The sequence below is a fragment of the Astyanax mexicanus genome, chromosome 25, assembly GCF_023375975.1.
Source record: "Astyanax mexicanus isolate ESR-SI-001 chromosome 25, AstMex3_surface, whole genome shotgun sequence".
NCBI lineage: Eukaryota > Metazoa > Chordata > Actinopteri > Characiformes > Acestrorhamphidae > Astyanax > Astyanax mexicanus.
The window spans coordinates 7,346,170-7,369,532 of NC_064432.1; the positions used below are offsets into that span (position 1 = coordinate 7,346,170).

Consider the following 23,363-nt stretch of genomic DNA (forward strand, 5'->3'; position numbering starts at 1 on the left):
CAGGACGTTTATGTTTTATTTCTTCAGAAAAATATATTTTAGCTATTTATATATTAAAAAAAATAAAATAAAACAATTTAGGGTTTTAGTGCCTCTTTAATCCCCTAATAGAAAAGCACAGCTAGAAACAGAAGGAAACTGACCGATGACTGAGTGAATTACTGCCATTAGCCAGAGAGGTTAATTTAATTAGACAGCAGATTCCAATGTTTAAAGGGACGTAGATAACGTGTTGGAGAGAGAAAAAGAGAGGCAGCAACGCAACATCTCAGGAGAGTCGATATCTCACGCCGTATTAATAACCAGTCGTTTCATATTAACCACTCCTGCTGATAAAACAACCCAATTGCTTTTGTTGTGCGATTTTTCATTTTGCAGCTTTTCTTCCTCCTCTCATAATTGGAAAACTCCAGAGCACCTCAAGATTACGACGATAATTATGACGAGAAACACAATGAGGTAAATTCGGAAAATACGATTTCTCAGCTAAATGAGATTACAGCCGAGAAAGAGAGAGAGAAAAAAAGAAAGAATATAGAGTTAACAGTGGTGAGACCAGCATAGAGTGTCAACGAGAGGGTCATTAAATGAAAACGAGTCAGTGTAGAGAGAGACAGAGAGAGAAAGAGAGAGAGAGAATATATTTGTAACACTAGCTGAAAGAAAGTAAGCGGAAGAAGAAATGCAAATAAAGTTTGGGGAAATGGACAAAGGAAAAAAAGAAAAAGAAAATGAGAAATTAAGAAAAATTAATTAAAATAATAAATATACATTTTTGTGTGTGCCATAATCAGCGGCCTATAGCGCTGCCACTATGATCGGAAAATCGCTGACTCGAATCCCGGTCATGCAGCTTGCCATCAGGTGCCGGAGCCCCGAGAAAGCACAATTGGTCTTGCTCTCGCTCTCTCCGGGTGGGTAGATGGTTCTCTCTCCTCATCACTCCAAAGGGTGATGTGGATCAGCACAAGGCTGCATCTGTGAGCTGTTGTATCGGAACTGAGTCACTTCGCTTTCCTCCAAGCGTTAGCGCTGTGATGCTACTCAGCAGTGCTACATTAGCAGCAGTTTGAAAAGAGGCGGTGGCTGACTTCACATGTATCGGAGGAGGCATGTGCTAGTCTCCTCCCTCCTGGCGTTGTGGAATTACCACAGGGAAGGGAGAAATTGGGTGAAGACTAACACATGCATCCTTAGATACACGAAGTCAGACTACACATAGGTCAATTGAGCTCTCTCTCTGACTCTGGCTGCTGAAGCACTCAAAGCCAATTATATATTTCTTTGCTGTTGCCATAAATGCGCTCACCTTTCGGAGTTTCCGTCATGTTTATGACGTTGTTGTTGTTGATGGGCGTGGTTTGTGCCATTTTGTTCGACCGTCCCCTCCGTCCCACCACTGGAGTAACAGGGGCAGGGAGAGCAAATCCGCTGCCGTCTCGACTCGGAGCGGACAGGTTCTCTTTGTTTTCTCTGGTGCGTTCACGTTTCTCGCTGTTGCGTGGGTGTGGCTTCCCTTGGTTGATGATGGGGGACTGGCCTACATCAGCCCGTCTATTTTCAGACGACTGACAGGAGGGTTTCTGGGAAGAAAGTAAAAAAAATAAAGGTACAAATTAAGGGATACAATACGATACTTCCCTTTTAACCCATCCAAACAATTAACAAGCACTGCAGTGAGCACGTCCACAAATGCATCTCAGTATTAAGATCATCTTGACTGGTTCAATCACCCAACCAACCAATCAACAAACCACCCAACTAACAAAATACCCAATTATCCACTCATCCAACCAACAAACCACCCAATCAACAACCCAGCTAATCAACAACATATCCAATCAACCATCCACTCAAATCAACCACCCAACCAACCACCCACCCACCCACCCAACCAACCCCCCACCCACACACCCACCCACCCAACCAACACCCCACCCACCCACCCAACCAACCAACACCCCACCCACCCACCCACCCACCCAACCAACCAACACAATTATCCACTCATTCAACCAACCAACCAACCACCTATTCAACAACCCACCCAACCAACAACCAACCCAACTAACAACCTACCCAACCACCCAATCAACAACCCATCCAATCACCAATCCACCCAACCCATCCAATCAACAACCCACCCAACCAACCAATCAACAACACATCCAACCCATCCGAACAACAACCCATCCAAATCAACCAACCAACCAACCAACCAACCAAACCAACCCACCCACCCAAACATAAACCCACCCACCCAACCAACCAACCAACCTACCACCCAATCATCCACCTATCCAACCGAACAAATCACCTAATCAACAACCCATCCAATCAACCAACCAACCAACACACCCATTCATCCACCCACTCACCCAACCAACCTACCACCCAATCATCCACCTATCCAACCAAACAGACCACCCAATCAACCAACCCACCACCCAATCATCCACCTATCCAACCAAACAGACCACCCATCCAATCAACCAACCCACCCATCCAATCAACCAACCCACCCATCCAATCAACAACTCATACAACCAACAACCCATCCAATCAACAACCCATCCAACCACCCAATCAACAACTCATCCAATCAACAACCCACCCAACTAACCAATCAACTACGTAAGTAAGCAATAAAAGGTTCCTCACCTTGCTCGGAGTGTAGGTGGCCTGTGTGTTTTTGGACACTAGGGGGATCCAAGCATTATCATCGTCATAGCAATCAGCAGGAAAGATCATGGAGCCCCGGTGCGCACCATCCTCCACATACTCATCTTCATCATCATTAAAATGCAGGGTCTTCAACTGTAAGAACAAACATACAAACACACACACACTTACATTACCACTATTATAAAAAAAAAGTAACTCAATTTATACCTCACATATTTACACTCTGGTTGTTTTAATAACCTTTTAACTCTCTTATTAACATTTTAAGCCCCTTACAAAACAGAAATACCCACTGATTTAATTATAATCTGTCTTTATCTGGTGAGTTACTGTCTGAACTCACCGGAGCTTCTCAGCACAAAAGATTCGTTGGAATGAACAAATTATTTGAACAAATCTTTTTAGTAAACGGATCCTAATGATTCAGTTAATCTAAAAGAGCTGCTGTGCCCATCACTACTAGTTAGCTTCTGCAAAAAATGAACCAACTCTAAATAGCGGGTTTTTGTAGTCCTTGTAGAACTGTTAAAACTACATACAGGTCGGAAAGCAGGTCGCAGTTCTCGAAAGAGGCGCAGTTCTCGCGAGCGTTGGTTGCGGCCACCTAGGAAAACTTACAGAGTCTGGTTTGAGCTCAGAGGAGCTCCGGCACACAAGAGCAACGCCATTCCTCCTCTTACACCTCAATGCAGCGCTGCAGTGAGTTTCAAGCTGTAATTTCACTTCTTCAAAAAGTTCAATAACCAAGGGAATCCCACATAGTGTGCCTTTAATATAATACATTTAGGTTTGTGGTTGTAAGGTGAAAAATGTGAAACATTTCAAGGGGTATGAATACTTTTGCAAGCCACTGTAAAAGTGCAACGTTACTTGTATATCTTGAAGAGGAGAACAGCTGGGGTCTTGGGTTGGCATCTCCACTCTGAGTCGCACCGGCTTTCCATGTTGCTTCTTGGCCAGTAGTAACAGATATGTAGCTGTGGTCTGGTCGTACTTCCACTAAAACACACACACGCACACAGGCAGGCACACGTGCACAGGCACACGCACATTAAAAAAAACAGAACTATGAGTGATCCAAACTGTTTAAATGACCATATTTCTATATATAAAGAGCACTTTAAATCCTTTTATTTGCCTTTAAAGCCTTTTAATTTGGTGCGGCAGAGTTTCAGTGAAGTTTCTCCAGCACAGAGACTGGAGCAGTATTAGCATTAGCCGCTAACCTCGCTAAGTGCTAGCTCTTTCACCGTTCAGAGGCAAGTTTATTGGATGTAGTCTGTGTGTTTACCGTGATAAAACAAGCTACGTGGGACGAACAGCTAACTAATATCACCCTTGCTTACCGGAACACTCAGGGTTCCTCAGTGTGGCTCTGCAGCTAGCGACATTTACTAGCGCTGCTAGCACTAAGCTACTAATGCTGCTGCACCCAGCCTTAGTGGAAATCTGGAAATTTAAGCTTACTGTAAATAAACAGAAGCGCTTTACTCACCAAAATAAACAGTTTTCAATAGAGAAATCTGTGTAGATTAACTTCCAGCGCTAGTTTTAAAGTTTTGTTTACTTAACTTAGCCTAACTTAACTTAGTTACCCCACCCAGCTTCGAGATCTGCTGAATTAGAAGGAAAACATGGCGAAACCCCTGTTCCTTGCTAGTGTCGCATAATGCGCCTTATAATCCAGCGCACTTTTTTAGTGAATAGTAAAAAATATGATAACAGATAACAAAATCATGATTGTAAAATTTCCAAACATGTTTAAAAATCAAAAATATGGGAAATATAACCCTGATAGTCTCAGAATCTCTAGTAATCAAACTGCCCACAGCTGAAAAGGCTGAATTGTAATGATTCACAATGAGCTGCTGAAGAGTTATGCTCTACTGCCACCTAGTGGTCGTGTATAATCTAACTGACCACTAAAGTTCCTAATCAATTTGAAATCTTCACACATTGACAATAACTTCACTAGTTATTCTAATTATATACCATATTGATTTTTACTTCTATACATTTGAAAATTGAATATATTCAAAAGGTCTTCATAATATTTAACAGAGGTGCCAGGTAATGAAGTGCAAACACTTCATTAAGTTACCGTACTTAAGTAGAAATGTTGGTTATCTATACTTTACTGGCCTTTTTAACTTTTACTTCGTACATTTTCACACAATTATCTCAATTTTTTACTCCTTACATTTTAAAAATACCCATAATTTCAGCCTGTTTTTATTCTGGCTTCTCATCGTTCAATAGAAAAACCCCTATGCAGATGAATCTCTCCATCCAAATAAGTATAAACATATACCATTCCAACTCCCTATTGGTTTATACTGTGATTCATCACACCTGCACACTTCACGCCCCCCCACTAGGTAGCCTATTGCACTATGTAGCCTATTGCATCCCAAATTTATCAACATCAAAATTTTACATGAACATTATGGTCATTATGACTTCTAGAAAAACGTAATGCCCCAACACCACGAGGGTAAAGACTGGCACATGCCTTCTCTGATACATGTAAAGTCAGACTCCGCCTCTTTTTGAACTGCTGCGGATGCAGCATTGCTGAAAAGCATCACAGCGCTAACGCTCGGAGGAAAGCGCAGCGACTCGGTTCTGATACAACAGCTCACAGACGCAGCTTTGTACTGATCGACATCACCCTAGAAGTGATAAGGGGAAAGAGTGCCATCTACTCTACCCACCCAGAGAGAGAGAGAGAGAGCCAATTGTGCTCTCAGGGCTCGGACAGCTAAAGGCAAGCTGCATGACCGGGATCATAACCAGCGATCTCCCGAACGAAGTGGCAGCGCTCTAAACGCTGGACCACTCGATGCCTGCGGACTAAGCTTTTGTCCTTAATGTCCTAATTTAGTACTTAAGCAAAAACTTAATCTTCTACAGAAATATTTAAAAACGCTAGTATTTTTTATACTTCTACTACAGATTTAATGAACGAGAATACGTTTCACACCTTTGATTATGAACATTGACACTGTCATGTTATAGTAGGTTATAAACTGATATGTAATGTATGATTATGTATGCGACTGTACCTCTGATACCAGCTGGATGGTGCTCTTTTTGGAGCGCTTCAACGCCACAGCCATCTCAGTGATGCAGTCCTCATCTATATGACCCAACTGATAGACAGACAGACAGACAGACAGACACAGAATTAATTACATTTTTCGAGACACTATCTTTACTCCAACATTATTTTACTGATTATTTTGGCAAGACAATTATTAAAAATGCTTAAAAAAAAACAAACAAACTGGTAATCAGGGTTAGGAATCACAGTCCATCTCTCAATAGCAATGATATCACAATACTGTGAGTCTCTACGATACTTCACACCATCCGTTACTGTTAATGAAGAGGATACAATACTCCTTAATAAGCAAAATACTAGGAATTACCAAATTAGGGCGTTTTCACATTAGCACTATTTGATCCAGTTAAACCGGACTCTGGTTCGTTCCAAGATCCAGCAGAGAACAGGTTCCAAACAATAAAACAAACATTGTTGTTTTATTCTATAAACTACAGACAACATTTCGCCCAAATTCCCAAAAGAAAATTGTCATTTAGAGCATTTGTTTGCAGAAAATGAGAAACGCCTGAAATACCAAAAAGAATTCACATTCAGAAATCAATATTTGGTGGAATAACCCTGATTGGTTTTTTATCACAGTTTTCATGCATCTTGGCATCATGTTCTCCTCCTCCACCAGTCTTACACACTGCTTTTGGATAACTTCATGCTTTTTACACTCCTGGTGCAAAAATTGAAGCTTTTCAGTTTGGTTTGATGATCAGCTTGTGATCATCCATCTTCCTCTTGATTATATTCCAGAGGTTTTCAATTTGGTAAATTTTTTTCCCTGTATTTTAGCGGCAGTTATATCAAAATAATTGTGTCTTCACTAAAACTATAAAACCGATTCCAAAAAGCAGCATCTTCACGTAACACAAGTATATGCGCTACACTGCCCACTGCACTACTACAGCACTACTACTAAAGCGTCCAAATACAAATCCTCCTTTAATACTTTAAGAGCTAATGCTAACGGCTAACAAACACAATCAATAATAAGCATATGAAAGGTCACTGCCAATCAATAAAGGGCTCCAGCTATGACGTTCACGTTCACTGCTGGGCTCTATTATTAAATCAATATCGCCCGTGAAAAATTAAAGTCTTATTAAAGCCTTTAGTAGTGATGGGGGAGGAAACAAATCAACAGTCAATGAATTAAACTTTAAAGATTAATAAGTATCTCATCCTCATACATCCTGGGGCTTTCCTTTGGTTTGGTGGAGGGGGAATTATGGTATGTGGTTGTGTTTCAGTAGTTAGATTTGGACAGTCAGTTCCAGTCAAAGGAATTTTACCGTACTTTTCGCAATATAAGGCGCATTAATATTCTTCAATTGTCCCAAAAATCACTTGATCGTTTTAAAATCCGGTGCGTCTTATACAGGAATTCTACCAGTCAGGTATTAAGGAGCAGTAAAGCCACTCTGCTGAAGTACAGAGTTATACAGAAGTTTCAGTAAAGTTTCTCCAGCACCAAGGCTGGAACATTATTAGCAGTAGCCGCTAACCATGCTAAGCGTTAGCTCTATGGCGATTCAGAGGTGAGTATTATCGGCCTGTAGCCTGCTGCTAACCCGCACTAGCACTGCTGGAGCAGCATTAGTCAAACATTATCATTATCCACTAAGCACTAGCACTTATTTGGCCATTCAGAGGTGAATTTAAGGTCTCGGTAAAATGGAAAATCCACCGGAGATCCGATTAAAACCTATAGTAACTTACACAAGTCTTAACCCCAGTTTTCTGTTTGGGTGGTGTGTGTGTGTGTGTGTATGTATGTTTGTGTGGGAGTTACCGGGCGAGTAGTGTGCCACTCCACAGGGCTGCTGTAATCCTTCATCACCCAGGGGTGATCCAGCAGCTGTCTCACTGATAAACGCCTTTTTGGCTCCACCTGCAGGATATACATAGGAATCCCTTAATTTCTCAGAAAAGAAAAAGTACAGTCAGTGAGTCAGTGAGTCAGTCAGTCAGTGAGTCAGTCAGTGAGTCAGTCAGTGAGTCAGTCAGTGAGTCAGTCAGTGAGTCAGTCAGTGATTCCTCGTGCATTTTAACCATACCTGCATCATCTGGTTCAGCAGCAGAACGCTGCCAGGAGACAGCCAGCGGGGGTTATCATAATGACCCCTCTACAAACACAAGCAAACAAAGATGGCGATTACGGCTGAGTATTACCTCAGACTCTCAAAATCAATTAGATTCAGATTCACAAATTCCCAAATAGATAAAATTTTGTTCAGTTAAGAAAGAGATTTCCAGAGAACTAATGTTCTGCAATTGTATGAGAAACACCCATAACCTACTATTATTAAAAATATCTGTGTTACTAGATAGATAGATAGAATGTTAATGTTAAAGAAAATATATGTGTGTTAGTCTGCGGGAGGCCCTGTTGTCCAGGCTAAGACGGATAAACACTTCAGAAATGAGTAGCGTTTTCGGATATTTTAGATTAAATAGATAAAATGTCTTCATGAAAAATCTCTGTTATTACTCTATTTTGAAAATCGCATTAAAACTGTAATTTGAATGAACCGACTTAATCGTGAAAAATGCCCAGCACTAGCTGTAAGATTTTCCGGGAAAACAATCTCACGATCAAACCAGCCCTGAACATCAGTAAAATTTACATTTCATTTGGAAATCAAGGGAGCAGAGTCTGGAGGAAGAGTGGAGAGACACACAATCCAAACTGCTTGAGGGAGTCATGTCACATATACGTAACTATAACATGTCTAAAAATAAGCTTATTTAAACAACTCAATATTGGGTCATTTGAATGAAGATTAATTATTTAAAAATATATATTTTAACCCACTCTTAACTGCAAACCTACTGTGATTTTTCTGTACAGGACCATACAGTTATCATCGTCGAACGGGAGGTAACCACATAGCAGAGCAAACAGCAACACGCCCATACTCCAAACATCTGCCTGAAACACACACACACAAAAAAAAAAAACACACACAATAGAGCAAATATATATGACTGCTCAAAGAGCAGCTCTTTCTCCAGAGAATGTGGATATTCTTATGTTCTTAAAAAAAAAAATTTGAATATAAAAAAAAAAAAAAGTTGTTTTGTCTAGCCTACCTTAAGGAGCATCTTTCTCTCAGATAAAGTTAATAATATATCTAAAAAACTTCATTCTCAGGGACCGAAAAAGTCTTAAAGTCTTATTTTTCATGTTGAACTGTTATAGTAGGATAGAGTTCAGTTTGTTAAGGCTCTAATTGTTCTATTATTTTGTACATGACTGTTCCTGTATTTTTTTATTATTATTTATTTTGTTATGTTGCACATTGCTGTTTTTAATAGTGCACACTGCTGCTACCAAAAAAGCCACTAGAAGGCATTACACATATATCTTAATTAAATTATTTAAATTTGACCATTAGTGCCTAATGTGGTGTATTACAGATCACTTGGGTCACTTTGCATCACTTATATCAAGCCCACCTTTTGAAATAAGATATTGTAAATTTGATGAATCAAACCAATGACTGACCATAGATTAATCTAAAACTGGCATAGGCCTCTCTGCTGTAAAAAAGAAAGAAAATAAAAAAAGAAAATCGGAAATAAAATCGAATCGAGGATTTAGAAAATCCTGACACCCCTAGTTAGTGTAACACCTGCACACTCATACCTCAGAACCAATATACGACTTTCCCTGAATGAGTTCTGGAGCTGCGTAGGCTGGGCTTCCACAGCAGGTCATCAGTTCATAACCCAAACCTCCCTACAAAACAACACATGCAAAACAATACAGATTTATAACAGCAAGAACAATTATATAAAACATTCTGCTTAGGTGCTGATTAGTCTACTAATTTAATATTAATGACTTCTTGCACAACTGGTCTGTTTGTTTCCCATTGTAAGTTTAAACAACTCAAAAAAAAAAAAAAAAGCAGAAATATACCACAAATCATTATATACATAACTGCATTTCCTACTAACTACTACTCTGATTATCAGTGACATTTTTATTCAACTCTACAACAGTTGAGTCGAGGTTTAAATATGAATACAGACCTTTGGTTTGGCACAGAGACCGAAGTCAATCAGCTTCAAGTTGTGATCCTCATCAATCAGTAAGTTTTCCTGAAAGAAATAACAAAAACACACATTTTTTTAAATTGATGTTTCATTTCATGATGTCTCTTAACATTAAACTCCTTAATTACGGCAACTTTTAGACTCTTTGGCCTGTTTTTCTGTGCTAGAACTGCGCACTCTCTCCGCTTTTAGGCTCTTTGGCACGTTTTTCTGCACTAGAACTGCGCACTCTCTCCGCTTTTAGACTCTTTGGCCTGTTTTTCTGCACTAGAACTGCGCACTCTCTCCGCTTTTAGACTCTTTGGCCTGTTTTTCTGCGCTAGAAATGCGCACTCTCTCCGCTTTTAGACTCTTTGGCCCATTTTTCTGCGCTAGAAATGCGCAGTCTCTCCGCTTTTAGACTCTTTGGCCCGTTTTTCTGCGGTAGAACTGCGCACTCTCTCCGCTTTTAGAATTTTTGGCACGTTTTTCTGCACTAGAACTGCGCACTCTCTCCGCTTTTAGAATCTTTGGCCCGTTTTTCTGCACTAGAACTGCGCACTCTCTCCGCTTTTAGACTCTTTGGCACGGTTTTCTGGTCTACAACTGCGCACTCACTCCGCTTTTAGACTCTTTGGCCCGTTTTTCTGCGCTACAACTGAACACCCTCTCCGCTTTTAGACTCTTTGGCCCATTTTTCTGCGCTAGAAATGCGCACTCTCTCCGCTTTTAGACTCTTTGACCTGTTTTTCTGTGCTACAATTGCGCCCTCTCTCCGCTTTTGGTCTCTTTGGCCCGTTTTTCTGCGCTACAACTGCACACTCTCTCCGCTTTTAGACTCTTTGACCTGTTTTTCTGTGCTACAATTGCGCCCTCTCTCCGCTTTTGGTCTCTTTGGCCCGTTTTTCTGCGCTACAACTGCACACTCTCTCCGCTTTTAGACTCTTTGACCTGTTTTTCTGCGCTACAATTGCGCCCTCTCTCCGCTTTTAGACTCTTTGGCCTGTTTTTCTGTGCTATAACTGAGCATCCTCTCCGCTTTTAGACTCTCTGGCCCGTTTCGAACACCTAGCGTTCAAACTTTGCATCTCTTACGGCAAGTGCCACAGGGCGAGGTTGATTATGGTGAAAGCTGGGATCAAACTTGGTGATGTTATTAGCATAATTTGCATTCTACAGGTTTCCTACTGGTTTGAGGTCACGGTGGGCGTATCCCTGGCTGTGGACGTAGGCCAGAGCCGAGACGATCTGGCGGAAGAACACTCGGGTTTCCTCTTCAGACAGTCGGTCTTTAGCTACGATATAATCGAACAGCTCTCCTCCAGGACAATACTGAAACACAACCAGAGGAGAAAGAACAAAGAGAACAGGGGGCGGGATTAGAAAGAATACACAGGGGGGCTTGGAAATACAAACAAAACATTTATAAAAACAAACGTGATGTGGTTAAAGATCTACACACAGTTCAGTTTCAGTTTCAGTAATTCAGTTGAAAATCTGAAAAACCAGACGTTGTCCAATCCGAACCCAAACCGATAAACTACTAAAAAGGATTTAATTCTGACCGTTTTTATTTAAAGCGGCGGAACTTTTTTTTTTTGTCTTTTTGGTTTACGTGTTTTATTACAGCGCAGTTAACTTGCAGACCAATCACGTGTGCTGTAAGATCACCAAGCGCTCTCCTCAGCCAATCAGATCTGTGCAGATACGAAAGCACGGAGCCACACAGGAGAAGCACTGGATGACTACCCCACTTGTCCCGCCTCTCCACCTCCGCTAAAGTAGTAGTGATTGGATCTCTTCCTAACTGGTCCCTACCTTTCACAGAACTAAATCAGCTCTGATTGGATGTCATCCCTGCCAAACATTTTCATCTCGTTTTTATTCGTTGACGGAAATGTCAGTTAATTTCGTCTCGTTTTTATGTTTTTTAATGCTGTTTATATTTAGTTATCGTCTCGTTTTCGTCTTGAAAAAAAGCTTTGTTGACAAAAACTATGACGAAAATTATCCGTCAACGAAATTTACACTGCACTATAGAGTACTGGTATGTTTTTCTATTGGTCCATTTGGCATGTCGCTTTAACACAATGCAAGATTCAAACAAAGTCAAAAAGTAGTGCTAAAGAATGGAATCTAGCTTTACAGCAGTGAGGATGCACAGTATTAGCCTCTACCTCCAGCACCATGTAGATCTTGCTGGACGTCTCAATGACGTGGTAAAGGCGACACACGTGCTGATGACTGAGGTTCTTCATGGCGTCGATCTCCGTCTTTATACGAGGCAGATCATCCTGTGAAAAAAAAAGATAACTGTAAATGATCTATGAGTTTCTAAAACTGGTGCACGTTTTGTTTTTACTGTTCTTGAACAACTGTTCTGACCCCACACAGTTACTGAGACACTTTTAAGAAATTATTTACAGTGGAATTACAGTGCCCAGGACAGCGATGAGATCACGATCATGAGATTCTGCTATTATTATTATTATTATTTTTTTTTTTTTTTAGCATTTTGGTAAAATACTTACAAGAAAACTACACAATATATCACAATATTAATATTCTGTTCCAGCCACACTCCTAACTATGAATTATGGTAGAATATTGTATGATACTATTACACCAATTTTAACACTAGGGGTGTCACGATTTCGATATTTCATCGAAATCGATCAAAATTTTGTCAAGGTCTCGAGCCTCGAAGTCAAAAAGAGTTATATATATTTATAGAGTTATATATCCTAATTAAATTTTGACCATTAAATTTGACCATTAGTGCCTAATGTGGTGTATTACAGATCACTTGTATCACTTTGCATCACTTATATCAAATCCACCTTTTGAAAAATAAGATATTGTAAATTTAATGAATCAAACCAATGACTGACCATAGACTAATCTAAAACTGGCATAGACCTCTCTGCTGTAAAAAAAAAAATAAAATCGAGTCGAGGATTTAGAGAATCGTGACACCCCTAATTAACACCAACAGCAGCTCACCCCCAGGTCTTTCTTCTCCATGATCTTGATGGCCACTTTCTCTCCGGTCAGAATGTGTCTGCCCAGCTTGACTTTAGCAAAACCGCCTGTGGGGTTTAAAGTGGATGAGCTGGTTTACATCAAAAGATCTCATTCTTACTTTGTCTCTCACACTCTCTCACACACACACTCACACAATAAGAGGAGGTCAGATTGTTTACCTGAACCAATGGTTTCATACACTTCATAGTACTTGAGGAGCTCGGAGGCATTTTCTGCAGGCATGTTTACGAACAGCTTCAGCCTGCAAAACAAGACAAGACAGCTCAGGGCTTCGGTTTAAATGTCAGGGGCTATGACCGAAATGGCTCCCTATTTACTAGTTAGGGCACTATTGAGTATTTCAGCAATACTCAATACTCAATAGTGTAATACCAAATCGTAAGTGAGGATTCGAACATGATTTTGAGGGCACTAAAAACTCCCATAATGCATCACGATTTATAGTAAACATCGCTGCTTACTAAGCGAGCTAAGTGTGTCCCAAAATGCATTGCGGGTTTCGCTACTAAGCAACAGACGGCCGAAGAAACGGAGCGGACAGCGAGCCTTTAGGGTTGCCAGATTGTTACAGTGGGATTCAGACAAAACCAATTCACTGGGTAAAATGGGTTTCAAATCCACCAAAATACTGAGAAAACCACCCAAACAGCTGATGTTCATCATATCAACAATGTTACAGGGTTTATTTCAACATGATCTTAATTAAAACAACTTTATTAACTCTTAAATCTTAAATATCACTAATTACAAAAATCGATATTTAACTGAGTTTATCTGCATGTTTGTACTATGTGTTTTGTGCCTTGTATCATTGGACACACGAAACAAAAAAAGTAAATACAGGACATAAAAATAATCTTGCAAGCAATGAAAGAAAGAAATAACTTACTCACATATAATAACGAACATAAACCCAGCTTCAAATTTCCATCAGCAGGACTAAAAGCTCTGTCTCTGCCTGGTTAGATTTCTAACCACAACACTGATGAGTTCAATTTCCAAACTCCCAACACTTGGTAGTTTTGTACACCTGTCAAATCACAGCGTTTCCTCCAGACAATTTCAGACACAACTCAACATTTAGCATGAATCCACCCAATCTGGCAACAGTGTGAGCCGCTGTACACTGTTAATTTCAGGTTTTCTTCATGTAGTTCAATATTGTGAGGATTATCTTATAAACAGAGTAAATATAACAGCCAGGGTTCTCAAATTCTACCAATTAAGTGTGGAGCTACTCTATAGCTACTCTGAGTTTGTTATTGATGTAAAATAGTGATTTCTTCGCATGGGTGGCTCTATGCCCCTATCACAAGCATTCTAACCTAAGTCTGTTAGTTGGGAGCTTCGGCTAAAAGCGTTGTATTTCTGAATAATAGGGAAGAACAGACTATTTGCCAAATGTTCGTACTCATCATCATGTTTCATTAAACCCCAGGTCCATTTTATACCAGACTTCTCCTTTAATGCTAAGAGTAATAAACCGGTAAACAGAGAGAACTCAGTCCGCTTTACTCACCGCGAGTCTCCGTGATTAAACCGGTCCGAGAGGAGAGAAAACCCGCTTATTCTCACTGAGTCTCAGGAGAAAAAAAGCTGGTAAATATATCTAAAACACACTCAAACACATTTAAACACACACAAACACTCTAAAACACACACTTAACACACACTCAGCCCGTCCAGCTTCAGCTCCCTGAAACAAGCAGAGCAGATTTTGAATTTCCCACTGACGCGTCACACTTCCGGCTTCATTTCAAAATAAAAGTCCTGTCAGAGCGAATCACGTCTGTTAGAAATGCTCGTTTTATAGAGGTTCAACGTTTAAAAAATCTGAATAAATACATAAAAAATTAGAAACCACTACTGTAGTATTTTGTAGTTTTTTTTACTAGTTTTTTTTTTTCTTTTTAAAATTGTATCATTTTTATTAATAAAATTTTCAAATAAAAAAATAAAAAAGAATAATTGATCAATACATTTTGTCGTGAAAAAGTACACACATTTCCATGCACGAACCTTTATTTGGGACTGTTTCTGCATTTATGTATGTATGTATGTATTTATTTATTTATGTATTTATTTATTTATACATTTATTGCTTTATTTCAACATTTCTACATTTATTTGTTTATATATTTTTGAATTCTTTTATTTATTCTTTTATTTATTTTAACATTTCTACATGTATTTATTTATATATTTTCACATTTTTTCATGTATTTATTGATGTATTACCATGTTTTTTCATTTATTCATTCCTGCATTTGTATGAAGGATCCCTTTTATTTACTGCATCACCTGGGAGGCTTAAAACCCAATGAAATACAAATGATCCAAAACCGTTCAAAGCCTCTGTGGGAACATGGGGCATGCTAGTTGGGTTGGCCACTGGATTGGGTGGAGTTGTCAGTAATTTGGAGATCTCTAGTTCAAAACTGGACCTTGGTGGTATTTATGACCTTTTAACTGATCCCTTTCGTCATTGTACTTCCTGGGAGGCTTAAAACTAAAAAAGATACAAATTATCCAAAACCGGTAAAGGCCCATGTGGGAACATGTGGCACACTGGTAGGTATGGTCACTGGATTGGGTGGAGTTGCTAGTGATTTGGAAATCAGTGGGTCAAGACTGGATCTCGGTGGTCTTCGGCACCCTTAGGAGGACCCTTTTTGTTACTTTATTGCCTGTAAGGCTTAAAAGCAAATGAGAGGCAAATTATCTAAAATCACCCAAAAACCTAGGTATGTTAATATTTCACAAATATAGATTTTCGCATTTCACAAATAGATTTATCTAAATCTGGACTGATATGGTAGACACTGCCAGACTACTGGCATGTTGTCTATCAGCAAAGAAAAAAAATTGCAGAGAACAGCAGATTTTTGCAGCCATGTACTTCCAGCTAGCAGTGCCTGAAAAACAATATAATTATCTACCTAATGGAATATGAAAAGTAGACAGATATATAGCCAAAGTAGGTGTTGATCAGAGAATATGTAGAGAGAAGAATCTATTCTGGGAGAATGTTACACCATCAAAGGGCACCATCAAGCAAGTCCAAAATAAATGGGTTCATATGAAGCAATTGAGAAAGAAGGAAAGAAAAAAAAAAGCACATAGCTTACAAATAGATTTTTATACTGAAAAAGGGTACAAGATCAAATGCTTCAATGCTCTGAAGAGAAATTATAAATCTTAAAAAGCCTTTAAACTGTGATCTGACTATAACTTTAGAATTAGCTCACCAACCAAATCAGTAGAGCTATGATAGGCTAAAATTCCACTAGAGGTCACTGTGAGGGTACTTTTGAGATTTAATTCATATTACTCCTCAAATGTTGTGTTCAGCAGAATATAGTTGAGATTATCTGGACCAGATTAGTTTCTCAGGGGGACGTCTGTGAAAAATATTTCACTTCTACTCGGTAATAAAACTCTTGCATCTGGACTGCAATTGAAAAACCATGAGGATCATTGAGTTTTTTGGCTTTGCAGTCACATGTTCAGTGACACAACACCCCCCCCATAAAAGAGAAAATTACTCCAGGACCCCGAAGAACTAATCCTGTACAGATAGGGCTTTTGATAAACGGAATTTGTATAAAACAGGCACATGTTTGTTTTGAGTTTTTAAATTTTTCCCTGGTAAGGGTTTGTTGAAGCATCAGATAACCAATTTATAAAAGTTTAATACATTTTTTACCCTGCTGTACAGCAGCAAATCAGTTTTTAAATTAAGCCCCATAGATTTACTGTAAAAACATTGGCCTGGGCTCATGGTAGATACCATAGTAAACATTTTAACCAGTGACTGTGCACCCTTTTTAATGAAGGTGATACCAAACCAAGTTGCAGCACAATACGTTAGAACCTTTGATAACACAAGTCAGGATAAGTTCTCAAAAAACACAGTAGGCCCCAAATCTGAAGACTCAAAGGATTAAGAAACCAAAGTAATTGAGATCTGTTAGTCTGGAAAAAGGTTATAAAACCATATCTAAGGCTTTGGGACACCAACAAATCACAATGGTGAACCTTTCCAGGAGTGACTGGCCTACCAAAATGACTCAAAGGCTCTAGAACCCAATGGAAAAAGAGTTAGTCAAATTTGCTGCATGATTAAGTCATAAAAATAGTCATTAAAAGCACAAGATGAAGTCACAGGTGCAATATCTTTATTTCACCAAGTTCCATAAGAGAGCATGTACCACCACCCCCATACTTCAATCCCTTTACAAGGCTGTACATCCCAGTTCATGCTCAGAGTAGGCCTCCATTAACTCTAAGTCATGCTTCAGCTCCAGCTTTATACAAGAGGTGGTACTGCTGGTTAGGAGAAGCCACAATTATGTCCATGAGAAAAAAATTTCCAGAAGCCCCATTTTGTCCTTGGCGATGAACTGGGGGAGGTAGTCATCTTAGACACTCTGCTTCTCCTGTTCAATTGCTGAAAAGGAAAGAGAAACATGGTCATTTCTTTAATTCACAATTCCAAAAAGCAAATGCACGCTCTGATTGATTTGACACTAACCTATGCTATGGGCAGAGTATGCAATTGCTTTGCATTCTTTACATTTAAGCACTACACCAAATAATCCAACTAGTCCAAATGATGCCAGTACTACCCATATTTAAAAAAAAAAAAAAAAAAAAAGAAAAAAAAGGCTCATACCCGCACAAGACGACAAAATAATTTCTTTAATATGCAAATCTATGGAGCATAAAGGTTTTTAATAGAGTATAGGGGTTCAATTCCCCAGCTGGGTGACTATACTGCACTACTCAAATGAGTACTTAGGCAAGACTCTCAACACTGTAGTAGGAATAACCTTCTAGAGGAAGAAAAAAATAAAATAAATAAAATCAGTAATGGGGATTAAGCCCAAATTCTGCATGTCTGAAGGTTTGGAGAAGTTAACTGTTTGATTTGTCTTCAAGATACAAATTTTATTAAAATATATTTAGACACTTCATCTATTTCAATAAAATATTTTTTATAATTTATTATTATTTTTTTATTAATCTGTTCAACAGCAGTTTTTTTTTTAACTTCAAACCCCTAAATAAAGCAGTGCATCTGATTCTTAAAATTATAAGAAATATTAGGTTCAAGCTTTTTTTGCTGCCTGGTATTACAAGCTGAGAATTACAGATTTAAGCTTGTAATACCAGGCAGCAAAAAAAAAAAAAAAAAAAAATTATGAACATTATACAAATTTGCTCAGATGTGCACAAGGTCAGATGTTTCACCTTTGGCCTAAAGGAGGAATGCTTAAGCTTTGAATTATAAGCATGTTTTTTATTTTATCTAATCTGAACATCCAGATCTGAGAAGAGAGGGGGAGAAATAAATTTAAAAAATATTTAAGCTCCATGAGACCCTCAATAACTCAATGCATTCGGATTTGATCATATCAGCACTTTACAATCAGTTTCAGCCCTAGCAAAATAGTTAAAACATGATTTTAGTGCTCAAATCTCCTCAGAACCTTGTAGTTCTAAAGCCTAACTCTCAAGCAGCCTCTGAGGAGAAATCGCCACACGTCAGCGCAAATGCTAACTCCAAAAAAAGCTGAACATTACAGACAGCTAAGCAGCTGTTGGCTAAAGCTAAAACACAACATGAAAGCTAGCAAAATCTAATAACTTACTCTCTTTGGTTGGTAGAGTATTCTTCTCCTGAGTCTCGGTCTTCTTCAGCTTGTTCTTATCGAAGTGAGAGATCTCACTGATATCAGGCTTGTCGGCCATCTTACAGGCGGCTGGGAGTTCTGGAGATCAAAACGAGAGAATAAATAAACAGATACTCAAACAAACAAAACGTACAACCATTTAAAACAGATATAAAACAAAACCTTACAGGCTGGAACTGAACACAGGTTTAAACTCAGATTATACTGCGCACTGTGCTACAAACCAGCACCAAACTGCAAGACCAAGCCTCAGGATAGTGCTCTTTTAAATTTAAAACAGGCTCTCGCCTCAGACCTGTATCGTCCAATCAGAAGAGCCTGAGCAAATTAGAGCGCGGGGAAGCCTCATCATTAGTCATTAAGGTAAAAAGTTTCAGCTGTGGCTTACTGATCTAGCATCACTTAAAAACTAGGAGAACTATGAGAACATATGAGGGACTCTTATTATCTAGAACCAAAAATATTAAAATGGAGGCTGTGCTAAAAGTTATTTTAAAATGCTGTTTTTGTAATTTGGCCCCAAAAACATGAATATTGGAGGATAGGTATGCTTATTTGTGTCATACATCGGCTTAAAAACTACTTTTAAAAACTCTATAACACATATTTATTCCACTGAAAGTACAGAAAAAAGAGAAGTTTCAGAGATTGGTTGCGTCCAGAAACTTTTGGTACTCCTCCTCGTTCAGTCGGACAGCTCACACAAATATACTTAAATTACATTAAATAGTGGCGAAAATAACAACTAGGATACTGAATATGAATTTAGTGCAAATTTATATCATTTTAATTACAAATAAGTAGTAATTAAGTACAAATTATTGGTTCCAAGATAACATAACTTAAGTATACTTCTTTTTCACAAGGGTGGTCTCTCCCGATTCAAACAGATGTTTTTTTTTTTTGCTTTTTTTGAGCAGCAGAGGGCGACATTGTAATAAAATCGATTGATCAGAAATCCTGTTGAAATAAAGCTGTTGGAAGTAACCAACTATTAACTCATAACTGTAACAAGGAAATATGTAAGGGGTAACTGTACTGTATGTATGTTTTATGTTGGTGCATTGCAATAAACATCTTATCTGCCCTTCTTAGTTAAGAACTATATTTAAAAGTAACAGTAACAGTGTATTTATTGCTTTATCTGTTATAAACATGTCTGTATGCCTCCTACAGCTATGCTCAAATAGTCCCTAGATTAAGAGTTTCGGGTATAATGTCTAAAAACGCCCTTTGCAATGGTTCTGATGAAGCTTGAAGATGGAAGGAACTTTTGAACAACTAAAAGGATCAAAGTCTGTGTTTTTTAAGTCAAAGGATGCCAAAGGATGCACTGTAAAATGTAATTGCTTCATTTATTGCATTTAGTGCAATAAATTATTATTGCAGTGCAATAAATAATTATTTCTTGTGTTCACACAGGAAATAAGAGTTGCCTAAATCTAATATTTTTAATCTTTTGACTTGTTTGTCGCAGTTTGAACGTTTTCCATTTCCTTTTTTTCCATTTGAAAAGTGTGAAAAGTGTTGTGACTAGAAGTTAATGCAGTGAGAAGTGACAGCCAATGAGAGCACAAGACATTGGTTGAGGAGAAGGTTGAGGGTTTGGGAGTCTGGGTTTGGCAGTTGCCAGGAGAGCTGTTGTTGTCTGACTACATTGTACCAGGTGTAAAGTTTGGTGGAGGGGGGATTATAGTACAATTTTACGCTCGTAACATTGTGGGAAAGGTTTGAGAATGGCCCCTTCCTGAGTCCTAAGACCTCAAAGTGATACAAGACCTTTGAAATGAATTGGTAAAGTTGGTAAAGTCCGGTTTGGCAGGACTTTACCACTTGTCTGACTACATTGTGAAACTGTAAAGTTTGGTGGAGGGGGGATTATGGTATGGGGTTGTATTGTAAAGTTTGGCTATGACCCTTAGTTTCAGTGAAAGGAACTCTTAATGTTTCAGCGTACCAACAGATTTGGACAATTTTAAACTGGTAACATTGTGGGAAAGGTTTGAGAATGGCCCCTTTCCTGAGTCCTATGACCTCAAATTGATACAAGACCTTTGGAATGAGTTGAAAAAGTTGGTAAAGTCAGGGTTGGCAGTTGCCAGGAGAGTGGTTCTTGCCTGACTGCATTGTGAAACTGTAAAGTTTGGTGGAGGGGGGTATATGGTATGGGGTTGTATTGTAAAAGTTTGGCTATGACCCTTAGTTTCAGTGAAAGAAACTCTTAACGTTTCAACATACCAAGAGATTTTGGACACTTTTACGGTCGTAACATTGCGGGAAAGGTTTGGTAATGGCCCCTTTCCTGAGTCCTATGACCTCAAATTGATACAAGACCTTTGGAATGAATTGGTAAAGTTGGTAAAGTTGGGTTTGGCAGCTGCCAGGAGAGCGGTTCTTATCTGACTGCATTGTGAAACTGTAAAGTTTGGTGGAGGGGGGATTATGGTATGGGGTTGTATTGTAAAAGTTTGGCTACTACCCTTAGTTTCAGTGAAAGGACGTTTCAACATATCAAGAGATTTTGGACAATTTTACACTGGTAACATTGCAGGAAAGGTTTGGGAATGGCCCCTTTCCTGTGTCTCAAGACCTCAAACAGACACAAGACCTTTGGATGAATTGGTAAAGTTGGTAAAGTCCGGTTTGGCAGGAGAACAGTACTTGCCTGACTGCATTGTGAAAGTGAAAATTTGGTGGAGGGGGAATTTACACTTGTAACATTGCAGGAAAGATTTGGGAATGGCCCCTTTCCTGTTGAGTCCTGAGATCTCAACTTGATACAAAATCCTCAGGAGGAATTACTGCGTGACTACAATCCAGGTCTTCTCGGCCAACCTCACAAATGCGCTTCTAAAAAAAACTGGTCAAAAATGTCCATAAACACACTCCTAAACCTTGTGGAAATGTTAAATGCAAGCGGCTTTATAACAACATCAGAAAAATCTACTACGGACTAATAGAGAACCTCCACACAGGTTCGTTATTTCCTGTTTCTTTTTCCTGAGTGGAAACTGGCCTTCGCTGGCCTTCACTTCGCTTCACCTGGGCTCTGTCTGCCCTTTGATAATTTCCATGTTATTTTTAACTCGCACGTAATCTGAGCAGGTGCTGTTCTTTGGGAAAGATCAATGAACTGATTCATCCCAGGATCAGCTTTGATAGCATTAGCCGTCAGCTTTGAGCGCCCACAGATTCAGGGGCTTCAATGGGACGCGGCCGGTAGGAGAACGGCAGCCGGTGACTGGTGGGATGTTTAGAAGTCTGCTAATGTGCTTCAAGCTCGCATAATTAATCAGCACCACTCAAACGAGTGATAATTAAAACTGGTTGGGGTGCAGATTTCATGCTTTGATTCAGAGGGCTTGCGGATCATTTCTAGGCCTACCGTACTTTTTCGCACTATAAGATGCACTTAAAATACTTTAATTTTCCCAAAAATCGGCAGTGCGCCTAATCCGGTTCTTCCTATGTATGAATTCTACCCCGGCTAGCACTGCTGGAGCAGTATTAGCATTACCGCATTACCGCTAACCGCAATAAGTGCTAGATCTTTTGCTGTTCAGTGGTGAGTATTATCAGACTGTAGTCTGTGTGTTTTCTCTCTATTTACTATTAAAACATGCTACGTGGGACAAAGAGCTAGCTAATATCGCCCTGGCTTACCGGAAAACTCAGGGTTCCTCAGTGTGGCGCTGTCAGTCAGCTTAAGCCGCTAAACGCTAGTGGAAATCTAAGCTTATTGTAAATAAACAGAAGCGATTTACTCACCCAAATATTCAGTTTTCAGTAGAGAAATCTGTGTAGATCAGGGGTGTACAAACTTTTTTTGTTGGGGGCCAGAAGGAGAAATATATTTGAAGTCACGGGCCAAAGACTCTATAATAAAACAAATAATGAAATATACCACTTTAAATAATACATTTTTCCTGATTACTTTCATTTACACACCATTTTACTTGACTTACGATCTTTATCTTTGACAGTGTTGTGTAAACTAAGATTTTTCAAATTGGTGTTTCATTTCATGATGTATCTTAATATTAAACTCCTTAATTACGGCAACTTTTACATTCTGTTTTTCTGCGCTAGAAATGCGCACTCTCTCCGCTTTTAGATTCTTTGACCCGTTTTTCTGCGCTAAAAATGCGCACCCTCTCCGCTTTTAGACTCTTTGGCCCGTTTTTTTTGCGCTAGAAATGCGCACTCTCTCCGTTTTTAGACTCTTTGGCCCGTTTTTCTGCGCTAAAAATGAGCACTCTCTCCGCTTTTAGACTCTTTGGCCCGTTTTTCTGTGCTATAACTGCGCACTCTCTCCGCTTTTGGACTCTTTGGCCCGATTTTCCGGCCGCAAATGGCCCGCAGGCCGTGGTTTAGACACCCCTGAAATAGAATAATAAAAATTCCTGAAACATTTTTTTTAACGACATTTATTTTAACCAGCAATAAAATGTTTAATTTCTTAGTAACGATATTTGCTGCAAAAACCAGCACTATGATGCGATTTGTTTAATTTTTCAATAACGATAACAGCACATGAAATGTTTAATATCTCAATAATGATATCAGCACAAATGCTGATTTTTGCAGCACTAATGAATAAAAGCATTTTCATTCTGTTTCTGATTATATGAAGGTTCAGCTTCACTGACGTCTTTTTAATGTCTACATTATCTCCTCGTACCTTCTGTACCAGAAACTATAGCACTCATCTTCAGACACAACAAATTTGTATTTTTTTTAACTGTGTGTGTGTGTGTGTGTGTGTGTGTCTGGAGAGTGTG

At 39.1% G+C, this 23,363-nt stretch overlaps 2 protein-coding genes across 5 annotated transcripts in view; both read right to left on the minus strand.

Annotated features, from left to right (window-relative positions):
• Window positions 1-23,363, minus strand: part of melk (maternal embryonic leucine zipper kinase) — a 153,651-nt gene that overhangs the window by 7,592 nt on the left and 122,696 nt on the right. Inside the window, exons 1-14 of one of the 3 annotated variants that reach the window (XM_022681749.2) lie at window positions 14,406-14,629; window positions 13,045-13,127; window positions 12,845-12,930; window positions 12,019-12,135; window positions 11,030-11,173; window positions 9,839-9,907; window positions 9,450-9,542; window positions 8,634-8,732; window positions 7,858-7,926; window positions 7,593-7,691; window positions 5,751-5,837; window positions 3,556-3,684; window positions 2,662-2,817; window positions 1,310-1,583 (exon numbers count right to left, since the gene is read on the minus strand). In XM_022681749.2, the coding sequence (XP_022537470.2) occupies window positions 1,310-1,583; window positions 2,662-2,817; window positions 3,556-3,684; window positions 5,751-5,837; window positions 7,593-7,691; window positions 7,858-7,926; window positions 8,634-8,732; window positions 9,450-9,542; window positions 9,839-9,907; window positions 11,030-11,173; window positions 12,019-12,135; window positions 12,845-12,930; window positions 13,045-13,108 (1,486 nt within the window). In that variant the 5' untranslated portion in view covers window positions 13,109-13,127; window positions 14,406-14,629. Of the gene's footprint in view, window positions 1-1,309; window positions 1,584-2,661; window positions 2,818-3,555; window positions 3,685-5,750; window positions 5,838-7,592; window positions 7,692-7,857; window positions 7,927-8,633; window positions 8,733-9,449; window positions 9,543-9,838; window positions 9,908-11,029; window positions 11,174-12,018; window positions 12,136-12,844; window positions 12,931-13,044; window positions 13,128-14,405; window positions 14,630-23,363 lie in introns of those variants that run through there. The other 2 variants (XM_049472437.1, XM_049472436.1) reach the window with 2 other exon arrangements.
• LOC103035206 (thymosin beta-b) overlaps window positions 17,048-23,363 on the minus strand; it is a 133,152-nt gene continuing 126,836 nt past the window's right edge. The window contains exons 1-3 of one of the 2 annotated variants that reach the window (XM_007242968.4): window positions 18,750-18,902; window positions 18,541-18,660; window positions 17,048-17,336 (exon numbers count right to left, since the gene is read on the minus strand). In XM_007242968.4, coding sequence (XP_007243030.1) covers window positions 17,308-17,336; window positions 18,541-18,640 — 129 coding nt within the window. In that variant the 5' untranslated portion in view covers window positions 18,641-18,660; window positions 18,750-18,902 and the 3' untranslated portion in view covers window positions 17,048-17,307. Of the gene's footprint in view, window positions 17,337-18,540; window positions 18,661-18,749; window positions 18,903-23,363 lie in introns of those variants that run through there. The other variant, XM_049472442.1, reaches the window with a different exon arrangement.